Genomic DNA, 11,276 nt, shown 5'->3' on the forward strand with positions numbered 1-11,276 from the left:
GCTGACACACACAGTATTATATACTACTTTTGACCCATCAATGTGAGAGTTATTTTATGGCAAGAATACATGTCAGCTGTATTTTAAAATCGAGAGTCCCTTGTTTTCCACTAGAGGGAGCCCCAGGTACCATCGGTGTTACTACTACCACAGTTTGAAACCCCCTAATCTAAATGCGTGGTTAGATATCAAAACATTTTCTACATTTAATTAAAAAGTTACTACCCTAATTTCTCTGGTACTGTCATAGTTTTTAATGTGACATTACCACCTAGTGGACAGACAACGCACCTGCAGGGGGAGGAAGTGGACGCGGCAGGCCAAAGACAGGAGTCGAAGGGCGGAGAGAAGGAAGCCTGTGAGGGGACGGTGAGAATGACAGTCGGTTGTGACTTATAGTTTTGCTGTATATATTATCGCACGCACCCCGCACTCCTCTGGATTCTGAAGTCGTCTGTACCGAGTCCTGCCTCAACACTGAACAGAGCAGAGGGTGAGTGTTTTTAAGCTGTGTCGACGGACAGTAAACACATCAGAAGCAGCGGTACGGTACGAAGCTAGCTGGCAGGCCGAATCGAAGTAACCCACAGAGCAAGGTGTACATGGTTGTCTGTTCTTAGCGGCTAGCCCACGGCAGCAAAACGGAATAAACCACGATAGGAGGGACTATGAACGCGGCTGCCATTCAGACGAATTATCACGTTTGTCATTCGGAACGAGCCGCATTTCTTTCTGCATTTTGAAAAGCAGGCAGCACCACCGTGAAAGACCAATTGTGTGTGAATGGAGTGCCTGCGTGGACACAGACAGCCGAGCAGAATGAGCCGTGGACACCCCGGTTTAACCCGGATTCACTAGGTGTAGTCCACTACTGCTCTGTTAAAGTGCTGTAAATTAGCCGCGCTAAAGATAAATAAAACGGCAAATTACGACCACAGTTGTTGACAGCGTGTTGTTCTCGACACTTGCCAATTCAGCCTGCTGTGCAGTCGTCTTTTGCTAGAATATTCCAATATGTAGTGTTGTGACGATACTTAAAATATCTGTACACAATAATATCTCGGTAAAAACGTTGATACGGCGGTTGTGTTTGTGCCGCTGGTATTTCCAATCACAAACGGCACAATTCATTTATCCGTTTGTTTTGGGGTTTTTTTTCTTTGTTACTTTGTCCAATTAGGAATTGTGGACGAAGCTAGCCCTATCTGGCAAAATACAGAGTACTCCCTGGATTTTAGTTCTTCACACCTACAGTATGGTCACCTAAAAAGACTGTCTGTTGTTAATAACCTACCATATGTCCAAGTGATGATGTGGCATGTTTATACACAGCGGAAGGGAACTTCAGTATTTGTACAGTATGTAAAGTAGTAAAGAATATCCACTTGTATGGGTTGGACCATGAACGTCAGTGTCAGCCAACAATAAATACCACATCACAGTAGTCACTCATTAATCCCCTCAGTCATGAAGTACAGTGTGTGTAGTGCTGATCACCCAGGATGCCGCTCTCCTGCTTCTTGCTTCTGCACGTCTGAATGAAACATTTACCAGTGAAAAGCCCCAATACCAAACGGTGACAGCATACATACTCTGAGGTCGCAGCACATTAGCAGGTTTAGGTAAAGTTAACCAAGCGTTGAAGGAGAATTTCAATGCAAGCTGACAATTCTGGAGATTAAAATTTTAAAAAAAATTAATTCAATTGAAGGCATATATAAAGAATAACGTGTACTACAGTCTTTTTCTCTTCTAACAAGATGTTGTGAAATCATTCAGAGTAATGGACAGTGCACAAGCAGCAATAGAAACAGAACTAGAGGCGGAAGTAGAGAAAGCAGAAGAATAAATGCAGTTGGTACAGGGGCAAAGTGCTTTTCTTATGAGCATTAAGGGGCATTTATTTTTTTATTTTTTTTAAACAAAAGCAGAGCGCTTCGTCACCTGACAGATGAGTTCTCTTCTCGTCTACCACACGCCCTGCCAAACCAAACAAACCCTCGCTGACTTGAAACACCTCTGGTAACACTGCACCCGGGAATAGAATAAACAAAACTCTAACTCTAAATGACATTTGTTGTATCAAACAGCTTTGCGGTCGCTCCCTCGAGGTTAACCCTGCTGTTACAAATGTAACAAATATTGAGCTTGGAGATTTTTTTTTGGCGCAGCGTAGAGCAATCCCAAATTAACGACAGATTGAGTATGATCTAGCTCTCATGTTTGTTGACAAACGTATCTATACAACACGTGTGTGGTGCAGGCCAGGACCCATCATGCCACAAAATGACCGATTCCGGTCACTGGCCGGTCAATGGATGCTCATCTACCTTCCGGATTTCTAGTATACCTAGTTTGGTTGTTGCCTCTCTGAGCAGGTGGTAGTGGAAAAGGCAGGACATGAGATGATATGGTGCAGTGCACTGTCATCATTTTAATGCATGGTAACATCTCATGGTCATTGGTGAAGGGGACTGAGGAGACAACAGTGTTTGATTAAATAGAAACCACAGCTGACGCTCACTTGCGGCTGCATTGTCCGTCCCCACAGCCGTGTTTAGACTGCACAAAATGTGAATTGGATTGTAAACAATAATAAATATTTTTTAAAGCATTGTTAAATGAATTGTTTTCCCTTTTTCAGCAAGCATGTAATAAAAAACATTTAGTGTTGAAATAAGGCGTTTTATCACATGATGGTTGACCTGAGGTGACCTTATGTTTAAAGCTGCCATTCGCCAGTCTCCGGCTTAGCTCAGATTTATATATCATTGATGGGTTTCATTACACAATAATATGTTGACTACGTACAGGTTGTCATCAGAGCACAAAAGCCCTCATTTGTTTAAGCCTCAGGCGAAAAGACCGAGTTCACACAGTATTTAAGTATTCGGAGAGAAAACCTTTGTCGTTCTAATCAATAGGAGCGATAATTTAAGGTTAAGAGTAAATGAAGGGACTATACTAAAAAAAATCCAGTACACGATTTCTGCTTCCGCAGTACAGAAGCAGTACTCCTATCCCAAGGAAATTTAGTTTAATTTAAATATTTTTTTGAATTATTATTATTTCTTTTGGAAGTTAGTGATTTAGAGTTACTAACTCATTGTTGCTGTCTTGTACAATGGTTACGTGATCTCCCTGCACCAGTTCCCTGCAGGAGAAAAAGACAGGGTCACACCCTGCGTAAACATGTCTACCAGCAGGGGCAGCGTAAAAAACGAATTTGAGCAATTGACAAGAAAAGAAGAAAAAATGTTTCAAGCAGAAGTATGATTTCAACTCGTTTAAATGAAGTCGATGACAAGATATATACCAGATTTAATAATTGATTTGAATAGTATAAAAAAATCAATTGCCATTTTGTTTTGGCTTGATGCACATGACTGAGTGCCGGACTTTGTAATTGGTTAAAAAAAAACTTCATGTCGACTCAGAGCCTTCAACACTTCAACAGCTGACATTTGGATGGCGTTCCTGATGCAGGCTGGGAAACAAAATATTCACGAAGTATTGATCGGCACACAAACTGAGTAAAGCCCTGTGGGAAAAACTGGCTGCTTCTCCTTCCCTTTGGAAACGGACATGCTGACTGCCAGTGATTCGCTCGGACTCACTTCAAATGCATTGGACACCAATTTAAACTAACAGCATTATGGGCTGTGTGACACGTGTTGACAACCATGTGACGTAACGTACTGTGTGTGATTCATCGATTATACTTTGAAACAAGACCTAGCTGAATACTGTAGCCCCACCATGTGGTGTTAAAGGTAGATTCTTAGCCACGTTGGTGCTCGAGGTACATGTTGTTGTATTCCTTGCCTTACTTTTAATAGGTGTTGGACAAAGTTCAGCTGCAGCACTGGGTCACCACTCCCTTCAGGGCAATACAGGCAATAGATAGAGACGCACAACTGACACAACAAACACTACTGTTGACTACATGTCCCCTTATCGATGTCCTCCTAGTTGGCTTTTCTGAAGAATGTGTTTTTTTTACCTTCCAGGTATCTACCACGTGGTTAAATCTGCACTTTGGACAAATCTGCCTCCCGGCCAGTCGGGGTTGTCCGACCCACCGAAGGTGGCACGAGCCATGCATCAGGAGTGAGGGGCGTTCAGAGAGGGGCAAGCGCACGTCGGTTGAGGAGGAGGTCGTGTTGAGATGAAGCTCAAACAGCGCCTGGTGGTGCTGTGTGTCGTGCTTCTCCTGCTGGGCCTTGCCAAGATATTCCTTCTCGATGGAGGCGAAGGCTCTGCGTCCAGTCGGCGGGACCTCAGGGCGTTTCGTAAGGTTAGTGTGCCATTAGAACATGGACCACAGAGAGTTGTCTCGGGAGATTAGAACGAAAATTATAGACAAGCATGTTAAAGGTCAAGGCTATAAGACCGTCTCCAAGCAGCTCGGTGTTCCTGTGACGACAGTCGCACATATCATTCAGAGGTTTAAGGTCCACGGGACTGTATCCAACCGTGGGACGTGGCCACAAGAGGAAAATTGACGACAAAATGAAAAGAGACGGATAACACGAATGCTAACCAAAGAGCCCAGAACAACTTCCGAAGAGATTAGAGGTGAACTCCAAAGGTCAAGGGACGTCAATATTGGAACGCACCATTGCCGTCGCCTTTTGAGCCAAAGTGGACTTAATGGAAGACGACAGAGGAGGACACCGCTGTTGAAAGCAAATCATAAAAAAACGAAACTGGAATTTGCCAAAATGCATAATGACAAGCCACAAAGGCTTCTGGGAGAATGTCCTTCGGACAGATGAGACAGACCTGTCACAGTTCACAGTGTTTTTTAAAATGATTCTGGATTTGAAAATCCTGAGGAGTATAAGGTCATAGAAGATGAATAAATACTTTTTTTTTTTTTTTCAACAGATGGAAGCCGGTCTTGTTTTGTCCCGTGGAGCCCGTCTCACACACACGCTGCAGTCTCCTTGGGAGATAGCGAGTCAGTGGGTGGGTCCCAGAGAGGTGTACCCCGAGGAGACTCCAGAACTGGCTGCGGTGCTCACGGCCCTCAGCAGCGCCCGGATCGAACGGGCCGACGTGGGTTACAAAGGCACTCAGCTGAAAGCCCTGCTTGTGCTTGATGGCGGGCAGAAGGTCGTCTTCAAACCCAAAAGGTCAGAGTGCGGGCTAATCGATGCTAATTTGGTCCATTTGTTTAGCTGCTCAGCAACCCTCCCTCCCCTGTTTCTCCCTTCGGCTTTTCCTCAGGTACAACAGAGACTACGTTGTTGAGGGCGAACCATATGCAGGCTACGACAGGCACAATGCAGAGGTGGCAGCCTTTCACTTGGACAGGTACGTCAATGGGACATCCCCCGTGTGTCAGTCCTTACTCCGCTAATATTACCTTCTGTCGTCCCCTGCAGGATCCTGGGCTTTAGGAGAGCACCTCTGGCGGTGGGACGATACATCAACCTGCGCACAGAGATTAAACCCGTGGCCACGGAGCAGCTGCTGAGCACTTTCCTAATGCAGGGTGGGTACTGGTTAGCCTTCCCTTCTTTTCACACGGGAAAAAAATGGCAGCAGCTGCGAAATTCTATTACCATAGTTTCCGAACTCTTAATCAACATATACTCAGGTGTGACTTATATATTAAAATGTATAAAAGTATATATATATATATATATATAAATATATATACACTGATACCATAAGGTGAGCATTTATCCCTGTGTTAAAGGTTGATTTTAAATAAGTTGTCAGTCGACTAAACCAATGAATAACAATGTGACAAACATTCCACGGGAACAAACGATCAGTCCTGGCAGTATTATTTAGGTTAGGCGTATTGATCGTAATTATTGGCCAGGTCAGGCTACTCTGTTACGTTAACCACTTTTGTGGCTAGCCAATCAGTAGCTACAATGTTATCAGTAGCTAAGCAGTCACTTCCCGTCTTCAATGCGCTACACAAATTTGAGGTTTTAAATGTGATTCAAATTGTTGGTTTGACTCATTTTAGCAGTTTTGTCTGATTGGGGTTTTTTTTTTTCTACGTCGCCATCTGTCTCCAGGTAACAATACATGTTTCTATGGAAAGTGTTACTACTGTCGAGAGAGTGAGCCGGCCTGTGCAGAAGGTGAGATAATGGAGGGGTCGATAACCCTGTGGCTGCCTGACGTCTGGCCTTTGCAGAAACACAGACACCCCTGGGGTCGCACATACAGAGAAGGAAAACTGGCCAGGTGGGTTTGAGGGTTTGAGCGCCTCAGAACTGGAACACGCTGTCGTACGGTGTTTAATAGTGCCGGTGTTGTTCACTCAGGTGGGAATACGACGAGAGTTACTGCGAAGCAGTGAAGAAAATGCCGCCGTACGATGCAGGGCCGAGGCTCCTGGACGTGATAGACACTGCCATATTTGATTATCTGATCGGGAACGCCGATCGACATCACTACGAGAGTTTCCAGGACGACGGCGGTGCCAGCATGCTCATCCTGCTTGATAACGCAAAGAGGTGAGTTGTCGCGTTTAAGATCCAGGTTTTCATACCCTTTATTTAGTGAGCAAACTAAGGCCCACGGGGCCTGATATGGCCCGTTCAGCTTCTTAATCCGGCCGGCCAAACTTTTCCAAATCATTTCCAAATTTATTTATATTATCATTATGTTTCTGGTTTTTGCCTGCAATACCCACGTTTTCCCCAATAGAGGGAGAATCATTCCCTTATCTTAGTTCACACGAACGCTCCATCTATCTGCTCCTCACCTGGCCACCACGTTCAGTTTTTGGACAATTGTGGCCCACGAGTCAAAATGTTACTATACCACGTCGTTCTTTGCGAATAGAATAGAATAAAATAGTCTTTATTGTCATTGTACAGTGAAATTGAGGGTGCTCCCACAGAGCCACCGTGCACCACAAATACCAAGAATATGTAAACTGTACACAATGCTATAAAAAACCCTTGGAGATGCAAGAAAAGTCGTGCAGAACAATATATATATATGTGTGTGTATATATGTATATATATATGTATATATGTATGGATACATATATAAGTGTGTGTATATATATAAATATATATGTATAGATATATATATATATACTGTAAATGTATATTAAATTAATATCTGGGTTTTTTTTGTGTCTGTCTGCAGCTTTGGAAATGCCGCTGTGGATGAACGCAGCATCCTGGCGCCTGTGTACCAGTGCTGCATGTGAGTATATATGAAAAAAAAAAAAGAAAAAAATCTAAATGAAATCTTCCTCCTCTGTCACCTCGGTTAAACACGGCGTCCTTTGCAGGGTGCGGGTGTCCACGTGGAACAGGTTAAATCTGCTCAAAGGCGGAACCCTGAGCTCAGCCGTGCGTCAGTCTCTGGCGTTTGACCCGATTCACCCAGTCCTGGCCGAGTCACACTTGGCGGCGCTGGACAGACGTCTGTCCGGAGTCATCGCAACTGTGAAGCAGTGCATCGAGAGTCAGGGCTCGGATAACACTCTAATAGAGGACAGAATGAACCTCCCACATCCCTGAAGGCAACGGAGGAAGAAAAAAAGACACAGCCAGAAGCTGGAGACTTTCTGAGCCCGAGGAGGACAAGGGGGATTGTGGGAATTGCTGAGCAAACTGAACTTTGCTGCCGGTTCAACGAAAACAGAAGGTTAGTAAATGAATGGATGAGGTGCAGCAGAGACTGAGCGCTCTCTCAGCCCGTTCCCACCTCTGTTTCCTGCTCATTTCCAAGTGTTGATTTCATGACGTAAAACTTGAATCTCAGGACTTAAAAAAAAGGAGCAACTGCTGTAAGAACCTCCTCCATCTGCTACTGCTGGTCGTGAGGACCTGCCTCCCTGTGCCAGGTCCTCACTCCGACTCCGACTCCAGCTTTTGTTCTCTGCAGAGAAAAAAAAAGGCAAAGACGCAGGAGCCTCAGAGGAGGGAGGAACGAGGAGGAGGAGTAATATGAGCCATCGACGTACAAGTACCAGAATCTAACTTTCATCCTGCTTAAAGCTAGCAGGTGGAGAAACTGAAAAGCTGTTTTCGGACTGCGACGTCCTTTTTTCCTTATGTATATTTAATAACGTAGACGTAGAATAATTGGAGACGAGAATATCGGTTTGTGAATAGTAATATTAAAGAAACCTAAAGTGTGTGTGTGAGAGAGAGAGTGTGTGTGTGTGTGTGAGCACCAAGCCTTTGAGTTGTCCAAAAAACAAATTACTTCCACACACAACTAAACTGTTTTTTCAATGAAATTTTTTTTAATTGAATATAGGAAACAAGGTTTAATAAAAAAAAACATAATTACATTATTGTTAATGAATCTGATTAAATGGTTGGTGTTGCTGATTTTGAATGAACCTTTGTTTGGTCTCCACAAATAGAAACAAAGCATTAGTAGCTCTGTGTAGCAACAAGGTTTAATTGTTTTTTTTTTTTTGTTTGTTTGTTTTTTTCGTAGAAATTCTCACCTTTAGAAGCTTTATGTAGACCGGTGGTTCTTAACTAACCCCAGGGGTTCGGCGGAGGACGAGACACACACCCGACTCGTATGATTCGTGATGACACGCCCCCTCTTGGCCATCACCGAAGGGTTCGGTGAATGCGTTGTAGACCAACCTTTTTTTGATACTTCCAGTTACTTCCACTTGAGTAATTCCAGCTGCTTGTTGGATACACACATCCTGAATAAGGATTTTTTTTCCTCTTACCAGGTTCTTGTGTTGTGTGCTGCACCAATCTCTAGCAATTGTTGGTAGAAATCTGTAAAAAAAAGCAAGAAAATGTAGCCAAAAATAGACAATTTAGGTATTTGAAATTTAGTCGCAAAACTTAAGAACACAAGTAGCTAAAATGTATCTAAGAGAACATAGCAAAGAAGATAGCTAAAAATTGATAAGTTAGCTAAAATTGTTAACAATTGTTAATTGTGTGAGTTCAAAATTGTACCTAAAGGTTTTTACAATTTGTCCTTAAACCAAAACAAACTTGAGAGTTTTTTTTACGTGACACCTTGACTTGGAGAAAATGTATTTTTCCACGTATTTTATTCCATTAGTACACTGGGGTCCCAGTCTTTTGTTCAACTATGGCTGGGGTGTGTTTTTGTTTTTTTATCATCCTGTAATGTTGACAAATGTAATGTGGCCAAAAAAATGCATTCACTTACAAATTTATATTGGAATAGCATTCGAGTTGTGTGGAATCCTCGAATGTAGTCACATTTGGAAAACAGGGTTGGTGTGTTTTTGTGTGTACTGTATGCGGGAGAGAAAAAGAGCCATATTGTGCCGTAACTAAGGAAGCTACTGAGATGACGGACATGACGTTTAGGGCACACCGAGTTCAGGGGTTTGGGTTCTTCAACAACAATAAACTAAGATCTATTTAATTCTGCTCTATGACCTTCCTTGTTTTATATTATTTTTTGAGACAAATGTCCATCTGTGATCATGTTTGAAGGGGCTGTATTCCTATTTTTAACTCTTGTATCTTTTTGAGGAAGTGTAAATATTTTTGTCACACAGCTGAAGTGAAAGAACATGAAAAAGAAATGGCCATCTAAAGTGACGTCTGGGAAGAGGACTTAAAGTACAGCAGGACCCTCGACTTACGCCGGAGTTTTGTTCCTATGGTGCAACTTGATTTCCGCTGTATGTCAGAACTCACATACTGTACATAAGTGCCTATGTCACTGGCCTTTGCTAACACAGTAGTCACATATAATCTAGATCAGGGGTCTCCAACCTTTTGTTCTCCAAGAGCTGCTTTTACAAAATAAAAAATGGCTGAGAGTTATCCATATTGTGTAACATTGATTTTTTTTAACTAATGTCAAATTGATTAGATTTAAATTAAAGTTAAATTAATTTAGCTTAACTTACAGTAAAACCACACAAAACCACTAGAGGGAGCAAAGCACCAGCTTATCCACCAGTCCTCGGTGCCCTCCTCAGGCTGAAGCTGGGACCACGCAGCGTGGAGCGACTCTGGCTGGTTCTGCAGATATAACAGATTCAAGTTAATGTAAAAAAAAAAAAAAAAAAACTACATTTCATGACCCATTTTCATCAAGTTTTTGACATATTTAAAATAAATAATAAACAAAACCAACATTCTTGAATCTTTAAATAAAACTTTATTTTTTCAGAGAAACTATTAATAAAAATTATTTGACTAATTTCAAATGGATGTCTATTGAAATAGGGTGCATTACTTACTGATATAAAATAAAGACTGCAAGATATTTTCACATGTTCAGATATGATGTATTTTGAGTTTTTAGCACAAATTATTCACTTCTTAGCATGTTTTGGGACATAAACTTGCATTTCTGGAACTTCATTCAATGAAGCTGCAGACAAAAGATGTCAGTTCCCAAAACTAAGATGTATCCTTGGTATTGTCACAGACAGACACAAACAATGCATTGCTGCATCGTGTAGTGTTTTGTAGTGTGTGGTCTGCATTCATTTCCAGAAAATGAGTTAAAACAGGAAAATATGAACAGGATTTCTCATTGCCCTATAGGGCGTACATTGTCAAAGTCAAGGTTTGTGTTGTGTGCTGCACCAATCTCTAGCAATTGTTGGTAGAAATCTGTAAAAAAAAAGCAAGAAAATGTAGCCAAAAATAGACAATTTAGGTATTTGAAATTTAGTCGCAAAACTTAAGAACACAAGTAGCTAAAATGTATCTAAGAGAACATAGCAAAGAAGATAGCTAAAAATTGATAAGTTAGCTAAAATTGTTAACAATTGTTAATTGTGTGAGTTCAAAATTGTACCTAAAGGTTTTTACAATTTGTCCTTAAACCAAAACAAACTTGAGAGTTTTTTTTTACGTGACACCTTGACTTGGAGAAAATGTATTTTTCCACGTATTTTATTCCATTAGTACACTGGGGTCCCAGTCTTTTGTTCAACTATGGCTGGTGTGTGTTTTTGTTTTTTTTTCATCCTGTAATGTTGACAAATGTAATGTGGCCAAAAAAATGCATTCACTTACAAATTTATATTGGAATAGCATTCGAGTTGTGTGGAATCCTCGAATGTAGTCACATTTGGAAAACAGGGTTGGTGTGTTTTTGTGTGTACTGTATGCGGGAGAGAAAAAGAGCCATATTGTGCCGTAACTAAGGAAGCTACTGAGATGACGGACATGACGTTTAGGGCACACCGAGTTCAGGGGTTTGGGTTCTTCAACAACAATAAACTAAGATCTATTTAATTCTGCTCTATGACCTTCCTTGTTTTATATTATTTTTTGAGACAAATGTCCATCTGTGATCATGTTTGA

The 11,276-nt window shown here is 41.8% G+C and overlaps 2 protein-coding genes across 3 annotated transcripts in view; both read left to right on the plus strand.

The window, feature by feature from the left end:
* Nucleotides 1-11,276, plus strand: part of LOC103399996 (methyl-CpG-binding domain protein 3-like) — an 844,757-nt gene that overhangs the window by 738,629 nt on the left and 94,852 nt on the right. The window lies entirely within an intron of this gene.
* fam20b (FAM20B glycosaminoglycan xylosylkinase) lies at nt 337-8,303 on the plus strand. 2 transcript variants are annotated; one of them, XR_003048682.1, is made up of 10 exons: nt 337-493; nt 4,011-4,297; nt 4,891-5,138; nt 5,233-5,319; nt 5,391-5,500; nt 6,042-6,213; nt 6,294-6,485; nt 7,129-7,188; nt 7,277-7,635; nt 7,753-8,303. XR_003048682.1 is itself a non-coding variant. In XM_008307228.3 (9 exons), the coding sequence occupies exons 2-9, from the start codon at nt 4,169-4,171 to the stop codon at nt 7,506-7,508; spliced, it is 1,230 nt and encodes a 409-aa protein (XP_008305450.1). In that variant the 5' UTR covers nt 337-493; nt 4,011-4,168; the 3' UTR covers nt 7,509-8,303. The 2 variants fall into 2 exon arrangements, 1 of the variants encoding a protein (XP_008305450.1); XM_008307228.3 differs by having other exon boundaries at nt 7,277-8,303.

The sequence above is a fragment of the Cynoglossus semilaevis genome, chromosome 2, assembly GCF_000523025.1.
Source record: "Cynoglossus semilaevis isolate Cse_v1.0 chromosome 2, Cse_v1.0, whole genome shotgun sequence".
In the NCBI taxonomy this organism is placed as follows: Eukaryota; Metazoa; Chordata; class Actinopteri; order Pleuronectiformes; family Cynoglossidae; genus Cynoglossus; species Cynoglossus semilaevis.